The sequence below is a fragment of the Rhinatrema bivittatum genome, chromosome 17 (genome assembly GCF_901001135.1).
Source record: "Rhinatrema bivittatum chromosome 17, aRhiBiv1.1, whole genome shotgun sequence".
NCBI lineage: Eukaryota > Metazoa > Chordata > Amphibia > Gymnophiona > Rhinatrematidae > Rhinatrema > Rhinatrema bivittatum.
The window spans coordinates 17,891,753-17,919,672 of NC_042631.1; the positions used below are offsets into that span (position 1 = coordinate 17,891,753).

General features: G+C 41.0%; 1 protein-coding gene across 6 annotated transcripts in view; it reads right to left on the bottom strand.

Moving 5' to 3' along the window:
- Window positions 1-27,920, bottom strand: part of CELF1 (CUGBP Elav-like family member 1) — a 56,107-nt gene that overhangs the window by 18,007 nt on the left and 10,180 nt on the right. For 4 of the 6 annotated variants that reach the window (XM_029582548.1, XM_029582547.1, XM_029582543.1 and 1 more), the window contains 8 exons: window positions 18,279-18,466; window positions 13,140-13,222; window positions 12,943-12,991; window positions 6,710-6,844; window positions 6,525-6,604; window positions 5,822-5,983; window positions 4,974-5,049; window positions 2,358-2,483 (listed from right to left, as the gene is read on the bottom strand). In XM_029582548.1, the coding sequence (XP_029438408.1) occupies window positions 2,358-2,483; window positions 4,974-5,049; window positions 5,822-5,983; window positions 6,525-6,604; window positions 6,710-6,844; window positions 12,943-12,991; window positions 13,140-13,222; window positions 18,279-18,456 (889 nt within the window). In that variant the 5' untranslated portion in view covers window positions 18,457-18,466. The remainder of the gene's footprint in view (window positions 1-2,357; window positions 2,484-4,973; window positions 5,050-5,821; window positions 5,984-6,524; window positions 6,605-6,709; window positions 6,845-12,942; window positions 12,992-13,139; window positions 13,223-18,278; window positions 18,467-27,920) is intronic. The other 2 variants (XM_029582545.1, XM_029582546.1) reach the window with 2 other exon arrangements.

Here is a 27,920-nt window from a genome sequence, read left to right on the forward strand (position 1 = left end):
TCATGAGACGTAAGTTGTGATGTCTTCTGTAACCTGAAAAGGTGGAATAGTAGACTGACTTTCCATCTTAGGTGTTAATGACTCTAAAATAAGAGACATCTGCTCCAAGGGAGGAGGCAATGGCACATCAGTCAAATGTTTTACTAAATCTATCCACATCCTCCTAACCGTGGTCTGCTGTCGGAAGAACAGTGTAAAAACCGTCTGATTCAGGAAACCAAAATCAGAACTGGAGAGAGTTTTGGTCCTGTTTTCTGTGTCAAAAACTAATCCTCCACACCAAGGTGGTATCTGCACAGAAGAAAGGTTCATGGCTTTGCTTGTGGATGGCATAGATAAGCTTCCAGCACCAAGGAGGGACCACACCTAAGGGGATCTTCTCGGTGCCGATGGAAGAGGCTGGTAGTGCAGTACAAGTGTGCCGAGTCTTTTCAGAGTCCTGGTGTTAATTATGAAAGAACCGCATCGTTTGGATTTAGGTAACGTCCTCTAGTTTCCACTGAAACTAGAAGCATAGAATGCTTCACCTTAACTGCTAAAGGTGAATACCTAAGGAGATTCTTAAAATTTCTGTAGGGCATAACCTCTAGAAAAAAAATCATGGAAAGGCCCGAGACACATCAGACACATTGGTCATACTGATCAGAGAGGGTCGTCTTAAAGATTAAGGGCAACATCTTTTGAACCCTGGTTTGTTTTCCATCATGTTGGAGAGAAGCGATGCTAAATCAAATGCAATCGTGAATAAAAACTGTCTTTTTTATTAATGTAAAACTAAAAATGAAGAAATCCGATAAGGAAATAAAATTACTGGCATAGAATACAGAGCACATCATGTTGTTTTGTGGTAGTGAAGGAAAGAGACACAGGATACTCGCGCAGTAATATCCACCCATGTTCAGAAAGAAAGAAGGGGCTTTTGATGTTTCTGAAAAACAACATCTTCTGTCATTCACAATGATTCAAGAAGGGCATTGCATGATGGTCTGAAGAAAAAAAAAATGCTTGGCATCTGGCTTTAGATAAAACGGGCACACTTAATAGAGGGAGCTGCTAACAAAAATCGTCCTGAAGATCATAATTTGCAAGGAGTATAATACTCCAAAAGGTTTCAGAGTTAATGAGGCAAATCCTGCTTTAAACACTTGAAAACCTGTAAAAGAATGTTTCTAATTTAAGCCATTTTACCAGTTTTAGCCAATACAGCTCTTTCAATACTGGGATAATGTGTTCCCATTGGTGCCGTCCAAAGATCAGATGAGCCACGGAATCCTGCAGGACCTGCGTCACTTTAAGACAGGAAGCAGGCAGAGCATCCATTGAAGAGTTGCAATACAAAAGAGTTGTGAGTACAAAAGCTTGCACAACACTTTGAAGGTCTCTTGGGTCCAAGCAAGTAATTTATAATATCCTGAACTTAATTGGGATATTCAGCAGGAAAAGTATATGCGGCTAACTTTAGGACAGCCTAAGGCTAACTCCACTCCTCCCGGAAATGCCTTCCACCCACCTGTGGCCCGCTCCCAATTTATGTGGCTAGAACGTAGCTGCATGTGGCGATGAATGTCGCCGTTTTGCCATTTAGATGGCTAACCTTTCAGTTATCCGTCTAATCTCAATCCACTTTAAAAAGGGGCGTGGTTTGGGTGCAGTGTGAACATTCTGGGGCGGGGCCAAGAGATGTGCATGCAAATAGTTATGCCCCTGGGCACCTGCTGTGGCCCAGTGCCGTGTAACTTTACTTCTGCTATGGAGGAGGTGCAACTTTACAAAAAAAAGACTAAGTCACAAAAAAGTGCCATTTCTGAGGGGTTTAAAGGACCTAGCTCTACACTGAGAGAACTGGTGAAACTGGTCATGGCATAAATGCGTGCCGGTTATAAAAATTCCCCCGCTTATGCGGCTCAGACCCAGACATGTGCACGCAATTGCAAACCAGAGCACACATACGTGTACCTATGCTATTTTATAACCTACGCACGCATGTTATAAAATAGCCACGTCCCTGGGCACATGCAAACGCACAAGCTTCAATGTGCGCCTCTTTGAAAGATACCACCTTATAGTGTAAGGTGCCCTGGGTAAGGATGCCATATAAATACAAAAATCTAAATCTATAAAAGAGCTGCTTCAGCATACAAGAAACCTTGAGACTATCAGGGATTACCATCTTTGGAAAATCTCTTGCTTTCACCGTCACAACACCCCCATATGCAATCACCCATGAACTGCCATGTGTCCCCATGGTGCTTTTATTCAGGCCCTGTCAAATTTAAGCAAGATGATAATCTGCAGGGACGTGATGAGAAAAATGAAGGTAGTCAAGAGAAAGCCACTTTTCCTATCTAAAAAATTACCTGAGCTGGCGAGGACACCGAGGGCGCTGTTGGAACTGCCGAGTGCATTGGTAGCACTTGTGTTCTGAGCTGCGCTGGCAGCAGCTGCTAATGCGGCCAGGTTCTGTAACTGCATCGCACTCAAACCTGTAAACACATCCAAGAAAGAGTTAGCAGCTCTTTTGCTTCTACACTACTGCTGACATTGTCAAACATGCACTTCGGAGAACTAGCAGTCTGCTCCACATTACAAACACTTATTGCAAATATGAACACTTATCTACGGGCAAGCTTTTCTGTTATCTAGACCATGCTTCCTGCAATGGCCAGCATATGTAGTACCAATTACCAAATAAAAGAGGAAGCACAACACAGCCCAGAATTTGGACTTTTGGTAAGTTTGACATCTTTGCAGAAAATATTCTTTAAAAATCGCACAAGCTAAAAAAATAAATAAATAAAATCTCATTATTTCTCGACAGGCCCTAAACCTTTGAGCAAGAGCTGTTGAAGTCATGCCTGAAACCAAGTTCTTATGCTTCATATGGAAAGTTTGATATTTTGGGGTCCCAGAGTTAGAGGAAAACATTTTGGGAAGAAAGAAAACTTTGCCACAAATTGCTGCAAGACTCACAGCTGTTTCCACAAAGTTTGACTATGAACACATTTTTTCCAAAATATGTGCTAATCATCAGGAAAACAAGGTAACCTGGAAACAAAAGGAAAAGTGAAAGGTTTCCTTGCTAGATCCCACTGAGTGTTAATAGTCAAGGAAAGTGTCTCACTTGTGTCGGCTCCTGTAATCTAATCTTATGGCAGCCCTTCCTTTCTCAAAGCCTGCTCAGTATCTTGGCTATATTAATCTCACAGGACAAGCGTTGCATCAACAAATGCATGTATAGCTGGTAGCATCGGCCAGTGAATTTTCAACTTTTATGTTCCAACTCAACACAGCAAAATTCAACCTAAGACTTACTGGGCATGCCTGGTCTACACCAGCTTACTCAAAGATGACATCGCTAAAGAGAACCCTCCTCATTGTAAGAAATGTATGGGTCACAGTGCTCCTTGTTCTAACAGAATTCCATACAGAAGAGACAATCAACTATTTGAAAAGAATTGCATTAGTTACAGGAAGGCAAAATTCTCCATAGAAAAAGCATTTCAAGGATAAGAGCTCAACGGTGTGACACTGGAGGGAGGTTCAGAGCAAACACTTCCATACTGAGAGGGTGGTAGATGTTTAGCATAATCTAATAGCAGAGGTGGTGGAAACCAGTACCGTGAAAGAATTCAAATATGACAGAGAGGAATATGGTAGAAACAGAGTTAGGAAATCAGTGTGGAGAGCAAGAGCAAGGGGAAAGGAAATGAGGAGAAGAGACATGGATAAAGGAAGCATGACAATGCGAGCCACGAGATAGGTGGGTGGAAACCAGAAGGAAACCATTAGCTTCCAATTCCCTACTGGACCCAGATTTAAGCCCCTATGCATCACCTTTAAACTGCAAAAATAACTAGGCCCTACCTATCTGAAAATACCGTCTGCCCCCCCTCTACCTTCCCACCCATGGGCTCTCCTACAACTCCCTACTCCTAAAGGTGCCAGATTGGCCCAAACCTGTAAGTGGGCTTTCTCCCTGCTCTGAAACTTTTCCTACAGAAGCCAGGACTTGTCAACCATATTTTAACATTCTGTCGTATGGTCAAAACCTGGCTTTCACACTAAGCTGGCCCTTCAACAATCTATGATACTGAGCCCTTCCCTTAACCTTCCTCCTCCCCAGCTCTGCCTCATTCAGAAACCCCCACTCCCACCAGCATTAACCCTAATACACTACTCAAAATCTATTATATTATCTATTTTGTCTCCTCTATCATATGAATGTAAACCATTGTGATAAGCCTCTACTTCACTATGAGTACTAAGGTAGGAGAGCGATTAATAAATGTTTGTGATAAACAAAACTCTCAAGAAACCAAACAGTTTCAATACTGGCAGGTTACTATCCAGCAAGGGCACATGGATACAGGTGACTGGATGTTCGGGCATCCGCCTCACTAGATTATTATAAAGCTTGATAGTACGACACCGGGAACAAGAAGCCCCAAGTGCTGGATTAAGTATGGGATCATGTATGTGCATGTAACCAATGAGGAAGACAGCAAAAACTGCCTTAAATAAGAAGCCAAATCCTACAAGCAGTCAAGCTTCTATGGCTGGCAACGTAGACCACCACATTTATCGAAGGAGAAGGGGGTGCCAGCTGGTCTTTATCTGCTGTCATCTAACATGTCTCCCCCTTATGGAAGAGAGGAATGTTGTAAGAACAAAAACAGCATATCTTATACTGCTTGACCAAACAAAGAAGGAAATCCATCTTCTGCTTTAAGAGCTGTACAGAAATAATTAAATTAAAGAGGCAACATTGTGCCTATCTGCGCCTAAAACACTAATACATCCAAAATAGCAATACATAAGATGGTCTTATGGGCCTGCACATTTCTGAAAGGTTGAATAAGAGGTCCACTAAATTTTGAAGCTGGAGCCAAATGATTCTCAGGGGTAAGGCAGGACATTTCTGCTGGGGGAACATCACAAAAGCAGCAGCTGACAGAAAGCAGGAAGATGCTCACCTCCCATTGGATGCATGCCACTCAGAGCGTTGAGGTTCCCCGAAGAGGCTGTTTGCTGAAGGAGCTGCAAATAAAGCTAGACATTACACCAAAACAAAACAAGAAGAGGAGTCAGGGCTGGCTCTGCATCTGGGAGAAACTGAGAACACACGAGCTAGAGCATGCAAGAGAAAGGGAGATGAGCAGAGAGGCGAGAGCTGCCGTGAGAGAGAGGCCCCTCACTGCCCCAGAAACCCAGCAGGGATCAGAACTGTCACAGGAAAGGTCGGATTTAAAAATGGAGAGAGAGAGAGAGAGAGAGAGAGAGAAAGGGAACTATAAAACACACACAGTTTAACTCCCGCAGAGACTGAGAGGCCCAGACTTCTTCTGCCTTCCAGCAGCAGACAGACATTTTAATTGATGTGCTGGAAGTGTATCCCTTCCTCAAGGAAAGACATTCAGAACACAGTGTTACTTCATGAAAGGCTGACTCAAGATACTAGGTCATTCAGGCAAACAAAAGGCAAAGAAATATTAAGAACTTTTAATTCAACTTAAAAAAAAAAAAAATCACCACCAAATCATGGATTTCCACTCTTCCACCTGTTCCTGACAGATGATTAATCTGCCTTCAGAAATAGAAACTCCAGGATAGGGTAGCCCCGGACTGAAAGCTAGAGAGATCAGAAAGACAGGGTAGCACTGGCAAGAGAAGCCGAGAGGAATCAGCTGGTCTATTCATCTTTCCATATGCTAACCATCCACATGCTCTTCACCTACTAAAAACATCCTCCCGAGCCTCCAAAATAATAAAGAGTCCTCAGCAATAAATCACGGCATAGACACATCACAGCACCAACACTCACTGCTAAGCACTGAGGTCCGAGTGTATTCAGTCCAGCTAGGTTTCCCCAGACTGAGGCTGCGCTGATCTGCTGCATTTGCTGTTGCAGCTGCTGTGTCATTCGTTTCTGCTCTTTATCCCTTTGTGTATCAGCAAATTTCACAACAATAGGTGATAAGCATCCCTAGATATAGCAAGAGAAATCACAAAATTAGGGACTGTGAATCTGGAACAGGTAACCTGCCCCCGAATGACTCAAAATTCCACACCTGTTAAAAAGGAAGCGCCTAGTTGTTAATTTTATTGACTATGACAGAAGTAAAAATCTCATATCAAAACTACTGCTGTGAACAAAAGTCTGAACCCTAAATTCTAATGAAAACGTTCCTTCTATGGACGACAGATGTCAGCAGAAAAGGATCATTTGGTCTGCCCGCGTGACCTGCTTACTCTATTTTCACAGGTCTTACTTGAGCTGGGGTTGTCTGCCACTCTCTCCCAGTATCCTCCCATCAGTGGTGCTACATTCTTCTATTGTGACTTGACCAGATTGTACATGCTACAGAGCAGAGACCTTTTCTTATGTCTGTCTGTATAGTGTCCTACAGTAATCATAAGTAGTGGTATTAACATCGTCCATCTCCTCCACTCCCCATAATGACGCCCTCCCATGACCTGGCTCACACAAGCATTCTTCTCTTTCTCCATGCCCTGGCATTACTCACCTCCATGGTCTGTGCTTGGTGCATTGCTTTGATTGCAGTCTGTGCCATGGATCTCATTGTAAATGTCACGAACGCACACCCTATAAAATACTGCGTGTCATCAGCTTAAATAGACAGATTAGTCCTCAGTGTTCCCCCATAGCCTTCCCTTAAGCTCAGACTCACTCTCTTCCAAAGGACATTACCTCGACTCAGGCCATCAGGACCCCGCAGTATTCTGCATTCTTCAATCTGTCCAAAAGCAGAGAACATGACCCGGATATCGTTCTCATTACATTGTTTCGAAATCATCCCCACAAACAGCTTCCTGTCTTCTACTGCTAATAAACAAACCACAGAAAGATACCATTATCCATACAGATAGTGCAAGGCAACACACCACCAGTTAAAACAGCATAAAAAGAGATCTCTCTACTCTGTTCTAGATATTTTAGGTATTTTGCTAATTTTCTGAACCCTCATTTGGTATTGTGGCAGATGATACCAATCTTATTTTCCAGCTGCTCAAACTCATGCGATGCATTGCAGATGTCATCACAGTGCTTTGAGAGCTGTACATATGAAGGAGCCACAAACAGAGCAAACCAGTGAAACTAATTGTTTTGGAGAAACTGACACAGAAAAAGTGCTGCCAGCCAAACTGCATCACATCATAAGATGCTGGTGCCATCGTTTTCTAGCTCTGGTCTCGATGTAATCTAATGATTTTATTCTGAAAACTGCATCAGGGTGGATGATAAAATCTAAGACTGAATCACAGCAATTTCTATACAAATTCTATAACCATTAAATGTTTCAGTTTAGGTTTATTTTTATTTGTTCATGATTTTAAAAATTTGTTGCACATTACTTTGTGCTTAATTAAGGAAAAAACAATTGATAAACTTAATAAAATGAAATCATGGTTCACAGGCTGGGGGACGTTCAGGAATGTAAATGTCGCTCAGTGCAAGTTACCCAAAGGGTATGGAGGCACCACCCAAGGCACATAAGCAGGTGATGGCCAGATCGCCCCTCCTCCCAACTTTATTTCTTCATTCCTTCTTGTGCACAGAGGGCTGGCCCTGGCCACAGAACAAGAGTGGACTTGATCAAACTCTGTTGAAGTAATATAAACAAGTAGACAGGTGCAATACCACGTGCATATAAAAAAAAAAAAACGTGTGTCCAAAGTGCATCCGCCTCTCCTGGGTGCTCAATGCAATATGCAAATGAGCTGCAGCGCTAAAAAGGGACCCGCAATGGATAATTTGTGCGTCCCTATTCTGCATCAGGTGCCCAGAAGTGGCTGTACGTCCACAAAGCCTGGCCAGAGCTCCCTTCCCCACAAGATTGTTCCCTATTGGTCCTTTTCAGACATACGACAATGAGTGGGCCAATCAACAGTAAGTGAAGCACTGAATAAATTAATATTAAGTGCCTTGTGTGTGCAGGTTAACAAAACGGATGCTCAATTTATGAACGTCAGTTTTATCCCGCAGCAGCTAATTTACTGGCACAATACACAAGCACAATATACATGGCTCTGAACGTGTATATTGTGCGCCCCAATTTACTTTTTTTTTGCATGGTGCTGCTCCGGGCAGGCGTAAAATTTGATGGGTTAAAAAGTGCGCATGGGGATTTTTTGCATCATGGGGTAGTAGCTAATAGCCTCATCTACATGGAATTTAGATGTGATGAGCGCTATTAGCTGCACACGTTTTGGATTGCATCGGGAGTTATGGACGTGCGTCCAAGCAATTGTTAACCTGTGCACTAGGCTCAAGGCATGATATTGCATCGGCCTGAAGGTGAGTAAGAATACCTTGATGCACCACTACCTGGCTGTGCCAGCTGCTCCTCTGCAGAAACACCACAGCAGAGGTTACCACAGGTTACCCCAATTCTTCACAGCATTCCTCTAGCTACCTCTGTTTATCCCACTCTCTTGAATTCCACTTCTCTCGTCTTCACCACTTCTGGGAGGGCATTTCAAACATCAACCACCCTTTTGTTGAAAAAGTAATTTCCCGTTGCTCCCAAGTTTACCCCCTTGGAACTTCAGATCAAAACTTAACTCTACAGCTTTCTTTCCACTGGAAAAGGTTTGATCCTTGTGCATCATCATCATTGTTTCAGGTATTTAAAAGCTTGGATCATATTTCATCTATCTCCTCTAGGATAAATATCTAGGTCCTTCAGTTTCATCTCGTATAGCTTTGATGCAGACCCCGTACCATTTTGGTTGCCTCTATCTTTTTTTTTAGATAAGGCCTCCAGAACGAAATAATATTCCAACACTCTGCAGTTCCACCCTACTGGGACCATCTGTGGTCAAACATAAGGGAAAACTCAGATCTTCCCTTCAGACTCCGAAGACTGTCCAATGGAATTTTACCCAAATCAAGTGGGTGCTCTAGCACAGAAGTCCGAGACTTCAACCATTGGGAAGTCATCAGATGAAAGATCATCAATGGGCTCTTTGTTCTGAAGGTGTCTCTTAGCCCAGACCAATCAGGCACCTCTTGCTCTGCCGGCCCAAGGCAATCTTCCCAGCAATCCCTGGAAGCTGTTAACAGATGACGCCAAATGCCGGTAAGCTACAATGGCAGGAGCCACTGGTTCAGTTGCTGCACTGGAAGAACAACAATCCCTGGCTGTGGAGGGTGAGAATCCTATGAGCAGATGCTTGATGATAGGTGTCGCACAGGAAGCAGAATTACTGATGACCGGAGAGTCTTCCTTGGTGGTGGCAGACTTTGCTGGATTTGTTTTCATGTATCCTTGCATTATCCAGTTTTGTAAGACTAAAGGTATAATTTTAGAAAGTATTTGGGAAGCTATTGTTGGAATGGAGAAATCTATAACTGGTTATATTCAGACTCACTCTAATCATTTTCAAGGAATTCTCAGGTAAACTTAAATTTAAAGAACTTGAACCAGAGGTAGTCAAAAAGAAAAGTAGCTTGAACTCTTTGGAGATCAATTTGGGGAAAACAGTACAATGAGTCTTTTACTCAAAGACAATTTATTCATACATAATATGCTAGAGGGGGTCATCCCCTTCTGCTACAGAAATCTCACCCTCCTTTAAGAGTTCCTCATTCCTGTCCCTTGGAAAGTCATCCAATTGGCCTTCCTCCATGACATCCTCTGAAGCTCCTGACTCCAGATCCAAATCCAGTTCAGGAATTCACTTTCTTTTTTTTGGCTGGGACAGGACCACATACCCGCTCTTGAGGGAGAGTCCCTTGGAGAAAGACCCTTCACACCAGCCCCCTGAGGAGCTTCTGTCTCCAAACATTTTCCATTGGTTCTTTTCCTAGATAGGAAGGCCTTTGTTATGCCATCAAGGGCTTCTTCTCCTATAATACCTGCCCCATAGTTCTCTTCCTAATTTGATGGAAGATAACACAAGTATATTACTGTTCTAGCATACAAATTGCCATTTGCATTTTGCTTTTCTATGTTTCTTAGATTTCCTGGTTTTAAAAGTACTGACATGCCCCCTTTAATTGTAGACTTTTTAATCAGTAGACCTGTTGGTTGGGGTTTTTCTATACTGACAGCTGCTGAGCAGATATCATAAGAATGCTAGCGAATAAAAGAGCAGGTCTCCATCAGACTGGTGTATCTACCCTACGGTATAACTGGTATCTGTTAGTTTTAAATGTTTTGCTTGTTAAGTTAATTTTGTAAGTTTTTTGCTGCTTCAGATATTGACATTTCAAAAATTAAGTAAAGAACAGCTAGAAACATATGATACATATTGTACTCTGATACATCCCACATATTAATGTAACAGTTATATTATCCAATACAAGCTATCCAACTCCTTTAAGTCCATCTCCCTCCCAACCTCCCTCTGATGAACTTGATTAAAAGGAGCATTTTCTGTCCATTTGTCCTGTAGATAAGCTTGAAATTTGATGTCATGGTAAAGATATGCTGGAAATATCTATCTTTGATTTACTGACAGAGGAGAGAGACCTCCAATATACAACCACGCTGGGTCGTGGTCGGAAATTTCGGAATTTCTCAACAATAAATAATCTAAGCGCAATTTTGAGTCATGTGTCCTAGAGACATGTGTAAAGTCTTCCTCCAAGGGGTGAAGGACTCTCCAAACATTTATTAAATTAAGAGAATTGCATAGGTATGGAAGACCAGGAGTGTAATCAACTCGCAAGATGGGCTGGGCGCCTGTCGATAGAACTATCAAAGACTATATTAAAACCTCCGCCAATCATAAATTGTTAAGTGAGAATACGATAAGAGAATATTTAATAACTTATTAAAAAAAAAACTGAATAGATGTTTGGAGCATATATATTGCCTAGAAGAATTTGATTACCAAAACTTTCAGTCACCAGAACTAAATATCTGCCTTCTGGATCTGTAATAGAATGTTTTAGTACAGTGAATGAAAGGGATTTATGAAAAATTATGGCTAACCCTGCTTTCTGTTTAGAGGATGAGGCAGGGGGAAAAAACAAAAAATACTTTTCCCATCCATTACTTCTGCAATTTAAGACGTTCCGCTGCTGGGAGCTTCATCTCCTGAAGCATGGCTATGTCTACATAAAATCTACGCATCGCCTGCAAGACCCTGTAACATTTAACAACCAAACCTATCTCACAAACATTCCATGAAAAGCATCTGAGATTCACCATTTGGTTCCAATAAAAAAAAATAATGGAACTGCAATAAAGAACTATATTTTTTGCAGCCTAGACCCACCACCCCCAGTAAGAACTAATATACATAAGGAAGCCATGCCTTAACTGTATTTGTTCTAAATGCCAAATAAAAAAAGAAAAATCTCCTGTGTGTAAAAAGAGCATAGAATACATACAAAGAAACACTTGTGTATCTTCTGAGTTATGCTTTCCCATCAGTTACCCCAACACAGATGTACAATGGGTGAAGGGAAATAAAATAAGACCTTACAACCCATCTGCCAACCCAAGCAAAAAAGATTATCCAAAAAGGATAAGCCATTTGTGCTGTGAGGGCCCTCCCCACAAATCTTATATTTTAAAAGAAAAACAAACAGCAAAACAACATTATTATGCAGCAATAGGAGATTAACCATTAGATCACAGCAGAAAAAAGAAAGTGTCACTGAAAGCCATGCCAGAGTTCAAGCCCTGTAAAAAGGTAGTGGCCTCTTCAACTGAATTAAGGAAATTATTTTTCACTTTACGGAGAACTTACAATTATGCCGGCAAAAGCAGCATCGATCTAATATTCAATTAGCAAAATGCAGCGTCCATCTGATATTCAATTTTATCTACTGAGTGCAAATAGGAGCAAATTCCTTTTTCCTCGATGCTACTTGAAAGAGAACAACTGGTAAGTCCCCTAAGCATCAACATGCTCTTAAAATCTCAATCTTACGTGCAAAACGTAGGACCCTGAAGATAAGTACTCGGGGTCTGGAATTAACCCTGTCCCCAGCGATCACAGGCCCTAAACAATGGGCCCTTTCAATGGATAGTGCGCCAGGGTTTTCAGCCACTTACAGAGCTCGTTTAAGTCAAGCCTCCAGACGAAGTCAAAAAAGAATTTTCTGGAACCGATTCTGGTATCCCTATTACATATAGATTGCTTCTTCTCAACCTGTTTTCAAGGTCATCAGTTTTTATTTGGAGCACATTGCATTTTTTTTTTTTATTTGTGCCATGTCGGTCTGCGTGGAAGCTGTTATAACCTCAACGTCAGAAATACGCTGCTCTGCCATTTGCAACTGCTGCTGAATTACAGCGAGCTGCGAGCTCAACCCGGATAATTGTGCAGAGATCAGAGTAAATTTCCTTTCCAGAGCTACGAGTACCACCGCAGCGACTTCGGGTCTGGGCTAAGATCAGGTGCGTTAGCCATTTTAAAAAAATCGCACCCTTTTATTTTCTCTCTCTTTCTCCTTTCAAGTCGATTTGGTCGCCAAGGCAAGAGAAAAACCGCAGATAAAACCAGGGTAAAGGGAAACCGATCTTTGTGAAGTTGTTCAAATCGGAGTTCCAGACTCGCTCCAAAATTTGAGGAAAGGGAGAGGGCCCTCGGAGAGACCAGTCAAAGCGCCTCTCTCTCTCTCTCACAGCATCACGTGGCCCCCATGAGTCAAATATTTTAAATAAGTAGATTTTCCCTTTTATTTAATTACTAGGATGTATTTCTTGTTTTTACTGGAACATTTATAAATATAAATTTTAAAAAATATTTGCATTTAAATTATAGCCTTTAAGTGAACCCACAATACAGATTATTAAAAAACAAAAAAAGATCAAATTAAAGCAGCAATACACAATTTCAGAAAGAAAGCATCTTTTCAGATCTTATACAAAGATATATGAACTAGAGAGAGCAGCTCTAGCTAGTCCTTCCACTCTACAGAGCTGGCCGACCATAAGAACTCCTAAGATTATTGCAACTTACTATTATTCTTCTCACTGTCTGCTGGTTTCATCTGAATGGGATGGTGCATCTGAAACAGACAAATAACGTAGCTCAAAATGATAGGCAGAGCATGCCCTAGGAAAACTACAGAGCAATGCAGCATAATGCAAAGCCCGAGACCAGGACTTCCTCGGGGAAGAGGGAGTGTTAAAAAGAAATTATTTTTTTTCTCTTACCCCAGGAAGAATCTTCATATTGTGCAGTGCATTTTGTGCTTCTAAAGCAGATTTTCGAGTGTAAAATGTAACAAAACAGCACCCTGGCAACAGAAAACACATAACTGAACTTAAAGACAATAGTGGTATGTATTATCCCTCTTATGGGTAGAGCTAAGACCTTATCTAAACTATGCAGCATAAATAAAAAAACATCTGAACTGCCACTAGTATCAATATCGTAACCGTAAGCCACCCAAAAAGCTGCAAGTCACTGTAAGATCCTCCGTGCTACAACCTCATGGGTAATGACCGGAGTCAAAACTTGCATCAAGTCCCTTGTCTGGAACATACACTCTCAGAATCAGGGAAGGAAGCTGCAGATGTTAGAACTGCCAGAACCTGCAAGGCCCATCACCTACCTACCCCACCAAGGCTTTACCCATGATTTTCATATACTTATAATCTGTGTATTATTACTATATATTCTTTGAAGGGCTCTTTTTTTATCCATGAACTTTGCCTAGTCCAATCGTTCGCTTTCTTTCAATTTTTATTAAGTATATTTGGCTGGCTGGTTCATTATCAGTCCAATATTTAGCGTAGTTGTTCTTCCATTCATTTATTGATTTTTGCTTGGTTTCTAACTTTCTTCTGTTTCTCTTCCCCAAATGGTCAATGGTCATGTGATCTCTTGGTGCCAAACAGTGAGGTTCAAATCATTATGCCAAGCTGTTTCCCAGTTCGATGTTATGATGGCAAATGCAGTCCTCAGAAGCCTGCAAGTTTTGGGTGATGTTATTCAAATATTTTGGTTCTTTTTGGTCTGATTTAAATTGTTCAGTTAAGTTATGTTTGGGGTTTTTTTTTTTAATTCAATATTTAATGAAAAGTCACAAAAAAAATACACCTGCACACTTCAAATGATTTATGACCAATCAAGTTAAGATTGTTTTTACTCTTATTTCCAGAATTACTAATGAGTTGGATTTCGTCCCTCAATACAGCTACAGTAAAGCTCAGCCCTCATATCAGGGGACTACTAGTTTATGAATTTCATGCATTCTTACTATAAGGCTACATTTAGTTATCTAAGTCTGCAAATCGAGTCCAACATGGTTATTATCTGCTATGAGTTACTATCTGGGTTGCCAGCATATTTATTAAAATATTTCTAAGGGGATTACAAAATAAACCTACACAAAAAGTAAATAAACACACACAAAAACTCTGCCAACAGATATAAAAAAGCATCTAAAAATACTAAGAGAAGCTCCTAACTTATTTGCTTAAACTGATGAGACTCAAAGTTGCATACTGGACAATACAGTCATGTGAAAAAATGTAGGCACTCTTGGTCAAACCAGATGTTTCAGTGAATCTCTAAGTGAACACAACCTCTACACAGCACAAAATTAATATTTCCTGATTTTTACAAATTGAAAATAAAAATTAAAAAAAAACCCTCCTTTGGCAGAAATAGAAGCCTCCAAACATTTCCTGCAGCCACAAGTCCCATTCTTGGTTTTGGCATTTTCTCCCACATCTTCCCGGAAGAACTCTTCTAGCACAGAAAGATTTTTAGGTCTTCTTGCATGCACTGCACAGGAATATTCAAGTCAGAGGACAGTGAAGGCCATTCCTAAACCTTAGTCTCTCTTTCCTTTAAATGCTTCATGATTGATTTTTGAGGTAGGTTTCAGAACGCCATCTTGCTGAAATCTCCAGCCTCTTTTCAGCTTCAATGTCTTCACTGACTGTGGGATATTGGCTACTTGGATATCTTATTTCATTGAACTTATTCTTCCACCCACACAATGTTTCCTGTACCACTGGTTGACATGCTCCCCAAAGAATAACAGATCCACCCCCCATGCTTAACAGTTGGCAAGGTGTTCTTGTCTTCAAATGCTTCATCCTTTTTTCTTAAATATATCTTGTGTGGTTATGGCCGAACAGTCCAATTTTAGTTTCATCAGTCCAAAGCACTTTTGTTCCAAAAAGATTCAGTCTTGGCAAGGTTTTGTTTGACATACTTTACATTACTTTTGTGAGGAGGTCACAGAAAAGATTTCTTTCGACAACTCTTCCATGCTGATCACTGAAAAGGATTATCTTAAACTTAGAAAGGCTTTGAAATCCTTTGCAGAAGGCATACTTATTTTAAGTTTCTTTCAATTTAGTATCTGAACTGAATTAGGTTAATAAAAACTGAATTTTAGTGTAAAGGATTTTAGCGTTTTATTGAGGGTATACTTTTACCTAGACATTTTATATTTTTTCTTTTTATTAAATTTTCAAATAGAATTCTTTATTATACTTTATTTGTATATACTTTAACTCCTTACAACACTATAATCATATCAAATAATAACAGTTGTGTAAGCAACACTGTACTGTAGACAATTATTCCAGTGGCAGCTAAACTTTTCAGCAGGCCATCTGCAGTGGTTTCTGTTTTTCAGATATGACCAGTTTTGATCAGATTTTTCTTGGTCTCCTAGATCTTGCCCTGACCAACGGTTCCATGTAACTTTAATTTCTTAACAATGTTTCTGACAGTTGAAATTGCTTTTACCCTGCTTTGTACAAGTGAATTATCTTCACTTTTCAAATGCTGATTAGAAGAGCCCACAGCTGTTGAAAGTTAGACATTTATTAAACATGGAATTGTCTTCACCTGACTAATTGAAGGCCTAATGAGTCAATCAACGTTCTGGGACTTAACTTTAAAAATAAAAATAGTAATGAATCAACTGAAAAGGTATCAACTTTTGCACATGCCATATTCACTTTTCTAAAAATCAGCCCATAAACAGTAATTTTGAATTAAACATTGCAGAAAGATGCTGTGGTGTTTAACTTTGTACGGTGTAGAGGTAGTATTCAGGTAGAAATTCATTGAAACATCAAGTTGACCAGGTGTAGCTAAACTTTTGCACACAACTATATTACCACACTTCCCCCTTTATTGCGTCGTTAACCCTTGCTTCCCCACTGCTAAATCCTCCCTGCATGTTAAGATCGACTCCATTGGGAAACTCTGCCATGCATCCACCACTTTTTAGATGAAGACATATTTCTTCACTTTGCACATGTAACCTTCACATTTCTAGACCTAGTGAAAGACCCCGATGTGACATATCACATGACCTACTAGCCCAGCCATATTAGGGATAATTTTCAAACAGCTTGCCTAGGTGCGAAGTCCACGGATATAAAATGTAACTAATTTTCAAAAGGAACATGCATATCAACTTTCCGTTTGATAAGGGCCCATAAGTACAAATGGAACCATTAACTGCACTTTCCCTGTGAGATTTCTGTTGAAGAACATGCATGTAGATTAGATTTTTCAATCTATGTACGTTATCCAACTCCATCCAAAATGTACTTGCAGGAATGCTTTTCCTCAATCTGACTACGATATGGCACCAGTGTGTATGTCTTACACAGCCAATGCACCCAAGTAAACTGTCTTCCTCTAGCCAGTTAACACCATACACAGGTTTCCTCAACGCAGACTTTTAGCAGTTTAAAAAGCAGAATTATCAGGAGTGTGTATTTACCTTTTAATAACAAAAAAATTCTCTTACACAAAAGTTACTATTAAAAATTTCCACCAAAGGGACATTTTTTGTACCAGGTGTTGCATAACCTTTGCCTCCCCACCTAGCACCCCACTGGATTATCCTAATATAAAATTTTGTACCATTTCGCAAGCCATTCAATTTGCAATTTAACAGTACCTTACTCATTACTTAAAAGTATTACTTACGGCCGGAACGTATGATAGCGAAAAACAGCATCAGACTGACCAGCATGCGCAAATCCTGGGAGATACGCACATGGCCATGTTCAGATCATTTTCAAAATGGCCTGGCCACACGCGTATCGCCTGCTCCGCACGGACGTGCCGGGCCTTTAACAAAGGTAGAGGGCAGGGACCAGCTAGGACAGCGCCATTTAGCACTGTCCTTGTGAAGCGCTGGCCGGCACGCAGAACTTTCTCCTGCTCTGTGAAGCAGGTAAGTTCAGAAACAAAAAAAAATTGGATTTCTTAGGGTGGGTTTAGGGGTCGGGGAGGAGAGAGGGAAAAGGGAGGAAGGATAGGTAGGGATATAAGGAACTGGGGAATCACCTGATCACGTCGTCGTGCATTTTTTTTTTTTGCTTCAACCTAAATCTGCATATCAATTGACTGAGTAATTATCTAATGAAAGTAAAAAAAGCATCCACACACTGACTTGTAATTTGTGTTGCGATGACACTGAAACCTTTAAAAAAAAAAAAAAAAAAAAAGAGAGGCTGATTGCCAGTGCACTAATTTCAGGACCTTGGCGTTCTCTTGACAGGCCTTTCAGCCAGTGAAGCACCATGCTTATTCTCTGCCTTATTAGCACAGAACTTGCTTTGGCTGTATATGATGGCTTGAGGTAACATCTCACAAACAGATCTTGCATTTAGCAGCATCATGTTTTGTTTTGTTTTTTTTATTTGGCATCTTTGACAGCAGTTATAGATTCCTATGAGAGATTTTTCAGCTGTAATATGAACACATCCTGATGCCATCTCTGCTTGAAAATCATTCTGACAATAACCTAACTGGAGAATAGGATGGATGCAAAAAAAGGTTTTGAGGAAGATTAAAGAACTTAATATAATCTATGCACCTTAATAGGAGGGAAGATATGAAAGCCTATGAAGATAAAAATTAACATTGGAAATGAACTCACTAAAAGTAAATCTACAAACACAAAGCCCTGTAACAGAACAAGAAACTCCGCAGATGAACACGCCTCCCAGACGAGTGTTTAAAAGAAAGGTGATTTCTGTTGCAAATATGTCATTACAAGATATCAAGTATTCGTTTTATGTTTACCTGAATAAAAAAAGTGATTTAAACTAAAAGAAATGTGATGTTCAAAGCACAAATAAATGTTCTTCTCAGAAGCTTCCATCAGCTGCACAAGCAAAGCATCTAAACTTATCAGTGTGTCTTTTTCAAAATATTTAGCCCAGGAAGAAATACACACATCTCAGAACCAGTGCACATATAAACCTCCTTCTAATCTTAATGGGATGTAGATTTTACTATCCATTGCGAAAAGCCTACGATTATACGGCAGCAGGGAAGACCTACATAGGCAGAAGTCTCACCTTTGCTTTGTGGGGGATTCAGGCTCCTGTCTCGCAAAAGGTTGATTTCATAGACAGCTCCGTATTGTTCAAACAGTTCTCTCAGCTCCTTCTCAGACCAGCTGCGCGGTACCTGGCCCACAAACATTTTGATGGCATCTAGGTCCGGCTGGTCTGGGTGGTCCAGGGTGCCATTCATTTTCTTTGAGCTGCATGAGACCAAGAAGAATCCTGAAACCCCCAAGGAATATCCAACAGACCCCAACACCCCAACAGGTCTCTGCTAAACTTTGTCCAGTATCAGCTTAGATCCCAACAGTTAGAAGAATGGGCTAAGAATCAGAAGATCGATATGATCTGTGCATGCCGATCTCCACTGCTTCAGACACCCACTTAGATTTTAAATTCTTTGGGGAAGGGATGTGTATGTCGGGGTAGAAATATATTTACTAAACTTGGGCACCAGTCAAATTTTCTTTTTCAGAGCCCGAGCAAACTCCCCCCCACCCCCCCATAACTATTTCCAGATTTTTACCTGTTTTGTCTATTTCTGATTATTTTTTTATGTTTTCTTTTTTTTTTGCTTCTCTGTTTTCTTTTTTGGCTTGAGTTTTTTTGTTTTTATTCTTTTACCACTTCCCCCAGCTTCTCTTCCCTCCCTTTTTCTGCAGAGTAGCAACAGCTGGTGCTGCTCCTCCTGACACGGGTTCACCACAGGAAGAGGCAGTGGCTGCTCTTTTACAGCCCAGACCCGCCACAGTCCAAAAGCATGACTCTTCCGGTTTGGGCTGGGGGCTTCTGTATTCTACAGCAGATACCAGACGCCAATTCTGAGACACCCAGGCAACCTAGTGTCTGAAAATTTTGTATCCCTGGTGTATGTAATTTGCTAAGTGTTCTGGTGTAGAGTGCTATATACAGTTGTGCTCATAAGTTTAGTTTACCCCCTAGCAGAATTTGTAAGATGTGTAGCATCTTAAGAAAACACGAGTGATCAGCCAAAACACATCTTATTTTTAATGTGTTTCAAATTAAAACTATTATGCATCACAGAATAGCACAATCTTTAAACAAACCACAGCAATAAGGGAAATAAAAAATGGTCCTGTTCAAAAGTTTACATACTCTTGAACTTTTGGGCTGATAATATACACTCCAGTTGATACACAAAGGCTGAGACAGCAATGAAGGATAGGTAGCCACATCTGTACCTCGTTTGATTGTATTTAGTGTCTGTGTACAAACACTGATTTTGATAGTTATTGAAGCATGGGGAAAGCAAAAGAACTGTCAAAGGATTTGCGAACAAAAGTAGCTCAACGTTATAAAATCAGGAAAAGGATATAAAAAGTTATTCAAAGATTTGAAAATACCAATCAGTACTGTTAAAACTCTGATCAAGTAGAATTACGAGTACAATTGTAAATAGCAAAATGAAATGATACTCAAGCCAAGTGTGCAAATCTTCCTTGTAAAAAAATAAGCTTTTCATTTTAAGAATTTGCATTTTATACTACCATCACATCAGGGTTTATAATTTACCAATCACATAAGCAGATTCAATGAAATAACCATAATCAATTTAAAATGAACAGAAACAGAGTTTTTATTTTTGCATCTTTCCTACACATTCAATAGCAAAAACACAAAGTCAGACTGGAGTCTTTGGACTAATAACCCTCAACTTTAGCCCTGTTTCCTGAGAAGGGGCAACAAGAGCTGAAGTTTAAAAAAATCTGACCAAAAAGTACCCACATAATCAAGAAAGTAGCTTAGGTTTTAAATGACTGCCTGATTTCAGTATGAGGCAATTTACAAGTGACAGAAGGGTTGCTCTACAATAGAACAGAATGAAGAAGCCTTCGACGAATGCTGAAAAATGTACTGGGTTAAAGGATTTTCTTATGACTCTGTGCTACTGCTAGCATAGTTTGTACCCAAACATTATGATGAATGAATTAATTAGTGTGCAATGGACATGTTATGAATCTGCAACTGAATATTCATGAGGTCCACTTTGGTTTTTGACACAGTGCTCAACCTCCTGTAATATTAGTTTTGTGAATTCCCTTACCATCTCTGTCTCTATCAACTGCACTAGGAGGAGTAATATTTTCAAATCTCTAAAATTTAAGAGAACAGCTCTCAATGAAATTGCTATATGGTCTGATTTATGCACGTCCAGCTCTCCAGTCTCTTATTACAGAGAAAATATCCCCTTATTGCTGCCTTTAGTGAGCACGGTCAGCCCCCCCGACTGATAATAGAAGACAACACATGAGTTTAGTCCAAAACACACATCCTGTGTAGCTCATTAAAGAAAATATTAGGCATTTAGCAAGTTAGGAGAGTTCAGTAACGTTAATGCACAAATCCATCCTGGTAACAAGAAGTTTAATACTTACAGAGGACTAGTGTTCAAAGAGCAATGATCCACCATCATTTCATGGAGGAAATCCAGTTTAAAAGAAGTCATTCTGTACATAATAAACCACTTGAACTAATCACAACACCCCAGAAGCGCATACACTAAAATGTAGAACTCAGCTCCTTCAAATCATACCACCAGCTGGCTTATGAGGATTTACGCATGATGATGATAAAAAAAATATATATACATAAGTAATCAAAGCAATTTAAAAGTCCATAAAAGAAAGAAAAATGATAGCGAGAGAGGGGAATTCTTGGGGAAAACAAACTGAACTGGAAAAAGTAAGCTAAATTCAGTAATGTGTGCCCTGGATTAGAAAGGGGATGTTATGTGCAGGAAGCTCAGTTTGAGACAATGAAAATGCTGATGTACTCTGCATGGTTTGTGCAATGTTTTCCTAGCAAAGCAGTATTGGGTGCACCAACAAATAAAGAGAATGCCAGATGAATGAAGATATTGATGGGTGATAGAGCAGAATGAACAGAATTCCCAATTCCACCCTGGGGCCTTGTAACTCAAGTCCCACCTATAGTCATGGCTTCTGAGACTCCCACCTCTCCCCCTTTCCAAACCATCAAGGGTCTGTGAATGTAGTTAAGAACATATGAATAGTTACAGCAACTGCAATGTTTTGCTCCATAAACCCCCTAATTGGTTGAGAGTGTACCTCATCTTTAGAAGCAGTAATATTGCTTTCCTTCTTCTTGGATTTCCTTTGCCTTTTGTCTAAACATATTTTGCATGGATTAAAAAGGTGAGCCACCTTTTATTATAAGCAGGTTCTTATTTTTTCTGTGTATGGGACGAGTGTTCCTTTAGGGCTGGGCCTCCCTCCACACTATCAGAGACTGAAGCATCCACCTTCGGGATCCGGAGCAGCCTTTCCTCCTCTTCTGGAGGTAGAGGGTACAGCTTCCCCCAAAGCCTTGTCCCCTTTTCAGGCCTCCTACTAGGGAGTCCCAGCCTGCTAATACAATTTGCTTTAATGTGTCATACAGGGGGAAGGTTCTTGAATGCTGTCTCACCCCCTGCAAGATAGGGGGGTCCCCCCTCCGAAGGCTTACTTGGTTTGGTGCTTGATATCCTTAAAGCTCCCTACACTCCCATAATAAGGGTTGTGCGCTCCTCCTTATGGAAAAGTCTGATAACCACTGAGCTCGCCTCTTCCTGAGAGGATAGGAGACTGCTCAGCTCCGATTTTAGAATGGACTGACCTTCATCATCGGATTCCTGGGTGGGGGTAGCAAAAGGAGAAGGACCTGGTCTTGGGGCAGCCTGAAACTTTTTGGGGGCCCCTCTTTTTTGACCCTTCCAATCCCAGGTGGGGGTCCCGAATCTACTGCTAAATCAGGCCTCTGCATGGCACAGAAAGCCTGGTGCACAACCAGAACAAAATCAGGTGAGGACCTCTTGGCCCAAACTCCGTTCTCAAGGGGGCTCCTTCTGTGCAGACTTTGGTAAATTTTGCCAAAAGCAAGCTAATTCCATCCCAGAGCTTGGGAATACCTGGGAGCTCAACTGGAGACAAATATAGGCAAAGTGTATCTTACAATGAAGAGGTGGACAAAGCAGCAGGGGCAGGTACCTCAGTTCTTGCGAACAAGGACTTCCAGAATCTGGGATTATCTTCAGGTTACATAAGAACAAGTGAGCATAGCCGCCATGAATCCCAGAAGGGAGTGGGATCGGGGTGTTCTGACGTGGGCTTGCTGTAATTTCCCCGGCAGGGGAGAGGTTTTTCTGTGCGCTGCTGCTGCTTTCCTCTTGTGAGCCACTTTTTGGCGCTCGCTGTGTTCGCGCCACTGTTGTCGCCGCGTGCGTGCAGAAAGCCTCTCTCTTGCATTGGAGACCTCAGTCACAGGATGTCAAGGGGGAACACAAGTTAAGCTTTTTTTTTTAAACTAATGGCTCTTACTGGATAGTTTGTCCAAAGGAGTGGAAATGATAATGCCGAACTGGGCAACAGTGTTTATTGACGCTAGTCTGAGTGGCTAAAGGGCCCTTTAATAAGCACAGGGTTTTTGGAAGATGACAAGGCCTCCTGGTCCATCAGTCAGTTGGAGACAAAGGCAATCAGGAAAGCCTTACTATGTTTTCAACTGTTTTGCAGAGACGAGGTGGTGAGAGTGTTATCAGACAATGCGATGGCAGTGACCCATATAAACAGACAGGGAAGAACCAGGAGCTCAGTTGTGTCCTTGGGAATGAGAATGTTGTTCCGTTGGGCAGAGCAATACTTGAATGCATGCTATGGCCTCAGGGGATCCGGCTTTAAGGCTTTCCTCCTTGGCCTTTGATAGTAAGCGTAATTCTAGTGGCTCCAGAATGGTCCAGGTGCCCATGGTTTGCAGACTTGTTATTTCTCAGGATAAAAGGGCCCTTACGTTTCACTCATGTTGCCGATCTCCTGTGTTGAGATCAGATAGATCACTTTTGTCTTGTGGCCTGACGAGTGTGTGTGTTCCATTTAGGCGTGAGGTTCCATCATGGATTCTTGCTTTAGTTTTGACAGCCTTGCATAAGCCTCTCTTTGAGCTGATGGGGAAAGAGCTTTGAAGTGGCTTGCCGTGAAGGCAGGGTCTTTGGCGGCTATTTGCTCAGCGCGGTGTATCTCGTACTTGCGGGCCTTATCAGGTAGGACCTTTCTTCAATTTTCAAGAGGATGGTGTATATTCTATACACATGGTGCAATCCTATTTACCAAAGAACTCTTTCTTCCTTCTGTTTGAGTAAGTCTGTGGAGTGGCCTGCTTTTAGAAAGTCTGGTTCTATGTCTTCCACACACTCCAGGGAGCTTCATCACTTTTAAATCTCAGATATTTGAAAGTCACAAATGACTTTCATATATCAGGTCACTTTCTGTGCTATTCAGTGGATGCAACAGGAGGGGAAAAGTATCTAAGGCAGCTATTGCTAGATGGATTAAGGAGTTGATAGCATCAGTTTACATTTGGAAAGATTTGCAGGTGCCTGTAGGCTTTCGGACACATTCCAGTGTTGTGGACAGACTGAGTTGGTGTCACCACAGGAGATTTGTAAGGCAGCAGCTTGGACTTCGTTACACTTTTTACAAACATTCGGGCTGATACAGTAAGGATTTGTAAGACAAAGTGCGGCAGTGCCGGGCGCACCCTCATTTGTCGCGCGCACAATTTGGTTCACAAGCCGCCCGATTCAGTATTCAAATTAGACGCAAATTCAAGTGGCGGCAAACAAGCGTCCAAAGCACGCCTATGAAGCGGTAGGCGTTTGCAATGCATTTTACTGTATAGAGCGGAGAGAGCATCCAGGGTGCGCTGGTGCCATACCTGTCATTTGAAATGCCATTTGAAATGTCATTCCACCAGGTAAGTGGATGGTTCTTTTCTACAGAACCCACTTGGATACCGGGGCCACTGCCCTGAGTATCTGTACGTCCTTGTTCGGAGGCCACCCCAACCTTCCACATCCGGGCGTCTGTGAAGGTCGGGGCTTCCGAGCATGGACGCCCGGAAAAAGAGGAACGCTGCCTTCCAATGTCCACGGAAGCTGCCTTGAGCGCCCGTCCGGACATCCAAGCTCGGGGCTTCCATTCATGGACGTTCTCCCTCAGGCATCCATGATCGGAGACCCCGCTGCCTTGAGTGCCCGTTCGGACGTCCAACCAAATGAAAAAGATCACCAGAGCCAGTATATACATGTTGTCCATGACGCTGTCCAGTCCGAAGCTGACTGAACACCACACTAATGCGAGGGTCAGGGTAGGCGGTAAATATTGAGGTTAAAGACGCGGTAAAAAAGCTGGTTAAAAACACGATAATTTGGGCGCATGTTACTATATCGGGGGGGGAATAGCTAATCCGATCATTAACATATCATATACATATGGCGGGCGGAAAGAGATACGCGTCCTTTTCGGCAAGCGGTAAGGACGAGTAAAAGCCGATACTGAATCGCGGGTACGCCTTATGAGTCCAAAAGGTGCGTCCAAAGCGGGTTAAAAACCGGGTAACCACGGCCGCGCTTTACTGTATCGGCCCGATTATGGGCTGGATATTCAGGCTCTGGGCGCCACAATGTTTGGTGAGAGGGTCTTTCAGATTCCCACCCAGTTTAAGGAAGCTTGGGTACATCCCATGTGTCTGGACTGGTCTAGGGGATGATCAGAAAGGAAAAATTGGTTCTTACCTGCTTTCTTTCATTGATTCCCATCAGACCTGTCCAGAATCCCACCTTATTGTTTATAAAGAGTGCTCTGCTCTGAGTGTAGGCACATGGTCAGTGCTTTTGGAAAGGTTTTCAAGCCTAAATTTGGTGTTTACCAATAGTTTCTCTTTTCCCTGCTCAAAAGTAAGGAGGTCTAGTTTTAGCTTGATTACAGATTTTATACTGAATGACTGCAGTACCAATAGTACAGTACAGCTTTTCTTCAGTGTAGCAAAGTAGTCCTACAAGGCAACCACACTATACCATTAACAAAATGAGAAGGATCCAGAAGGAACGTTGGAAAACATTGACTGAAGTGGATTTAATGCCACCAGGTCTACCAGACTAACCTGAATAACTTATTTTGAACAAATTATAAGAGACTTGGATTTTACCATAGCACTTGATAATGTGACTCTCAGGACCTACATGAAAAAGAGAAAGGACACAGGAATGTAGAACGCAGACAAGTTTACTGAAAATGAAATAGAAAGATGTGAACCATAAGTTATTAGAACTGATGTAATTAGAAAAAGAAGGCTACTGGGTTCAGAATTGGTTCATTGGTACTTATTTTGATTTTATCTGATTTTTATATTCCGCTTTTCAGCACTTATATAAATGACTAAAGAATGCAGACTGAAAATCTGTCAATATCTGCCAATGACAAAAATATACAATAAGGAAATGAGAGAAGTTAAGAAAGATATCACAGAATAAACTGGCAGTTTGGGAGAGTAATTGATGAAGGAGCTTTCATAGGAGCAGATGGAAGGTACGGTAATTCTTTTCCTAAACAGCAAAATATGTGCTATATATGATAAGGAAATGTATAATATAGAAAAGCAAAAGGTTCAAGATCCAAATTTTAAGCTATAAAAAATTATGGGGCCAACTGGAAAATACACAGAATTCTGCCAACTAAAAATAATATTTCCTACAGCTTTAAAGGTATCCTAATTCAAATGTGTAACACCCTCACCCCCAACTTTGCTTTAAAACAGATTAAAAAGTGAGCATGGATCAAAGACTTTACCTTGGATTTTGGGGGATTTAAATTACATTACAAACTCATGGTCAAGGTGAGTTACAATCCAGCTAAGGCAGGTAGAGCCTTGCCCCAGAGAGAAGCTACAATCTAAGTTGATACCTGGGGCAACAGAGGGGAAAAATGACTTGCCCGAGGTCACGAGAAGCATCAGTGGCAGAAGCAGAATTTGATCCCTGGCTTCTCTGGGTCTCAGTCACTGCTTTTTTTTTTTTTAAGATTTTCTTATTTTTCCACTGCTGATTATGCTTGCCAATAGTTCAATTACAGGCTCCTCCTCTGAACAACTGCTGTAAGCTCTTCCATGCATCACCACTCTGTAGTGGAGCGTTGCAAGGATCCATACCAGGACCCGTTTTCCATTCTGTTTATTAATAATTAACAAAAGGAGGTACAAATTAACAGCAGCTTCTGCAGGTCACAACAAACTAGAGGCATGGCGAATAATTCAGACATCATCAAAAGGCTGCAGGGTAACTTGGATAAATGGTGTGACCCCAGTATTAAGCAAGAGGAAGCAACATAAAATTGCTTAAAAATCAGGGAGGTCTCTTTTACAGATATAGCAAACACACTGAACAGACAGAACAATCATCTTAATGAGGCAGGAAACAAATCTTCCTCTCCTGTGACCGAGCTAGACTAAAAATGAATGCATGCAGAAGTCTGAAAGGAAGTTATGAGAAAACAAGATTTAATATGTGTATTCAATAAAAATGCATATCCTTTTAACACTATGGTCCTGATGTAATTTGTCCTGGGCTGTGCATAGCTTTACCTGCAAACATGTGCACTTTTGTATGCAGACTTTACCCTCCATACAGCAAGGAGTTTTGTGTGTAAAAATTATGCACACAAATTAGCACTTCTCCATATATGCTTATGCATATAGATTCCAAGTACAGGACCCCTGCACCACAAACTGTGGGTTCAGCCCCATAAACTAGGGGACACTCCATGAAATTAGCAAGAAGCACATTTAAAACAAATAGGAGAAAATTCTTACACACTCAATGCACAATTAAGCTCTGGAATTCATTGCCAGAGGAAGTGGTTAAGGCTGGGTTTAAAAAAGGTTTGGATAAGTTCCTGGAGGAGAAGTCCATAAACTGCTATTAATCAATAGGGAATAGCTACTGTTTGTTGCTGGCATTAGTAACATGGGATTTATTCCTTGTTTGGGTATTTGCCAGGTACTTGACACTTGGATTGGCCACTGTTGGAAACAGGATACTGGGCTTGATGGACCCTTGGTGTGACCCAGTATGGTATATATCTAAATGTTCTTATATATGTCCCTACCATAGGAGTTCAATTTCTAGCTTTACAAAACATGAATTAATCCTACGTGCCTCTCTGCATCAGGAAGTAATAGCTAACACCTTCCCTAACATGGGGTTTCTGAATGTAAAGCATATTTAATGCAGAGAATATGCTTTGTACATTCATATTTTCATGAACACAAATTGTGTTTTATGCGCATAAGCCACATTGTATGCAGAAAACATCTTTTATGTGCATAGATCGTGGTCTATGCATACCAAACAAGCCTCATGTTTGCATATTTTAAACTCTTGATCCATTAGCATACCATTAATTTTTTACTCACATTTTATTCCATTAGGCCCCGAGTTAGTGTTGTGAGATCAAGATAGTCTGTTCTTAAAGATTTGCAAATAAAGAGTAGGTTAACCAACCTTCCCCTACCACTGTCAAAACAGGGATAGCATTTAAAGGAGATCCAATAATTAGATTAGCTATAAATAGTTAAGTAGCTGTGATAACATGCTCTGCAATTTCTAAAGACATTTCCTGCCAGGTGCAAAGATTTTTACTTTTTAACTATCAATACATGGATATGATTTTCATAGTAGGAATCACTGCACAAAAGTAGCAACAATATACACAGAAAAAGACTGCAATGGCCCGCCCAGTTGAGATTGTGCCCCTATCATCAAGGATTACAGCTAAAATTTTACTTTTTTTTTTTATTTAACAG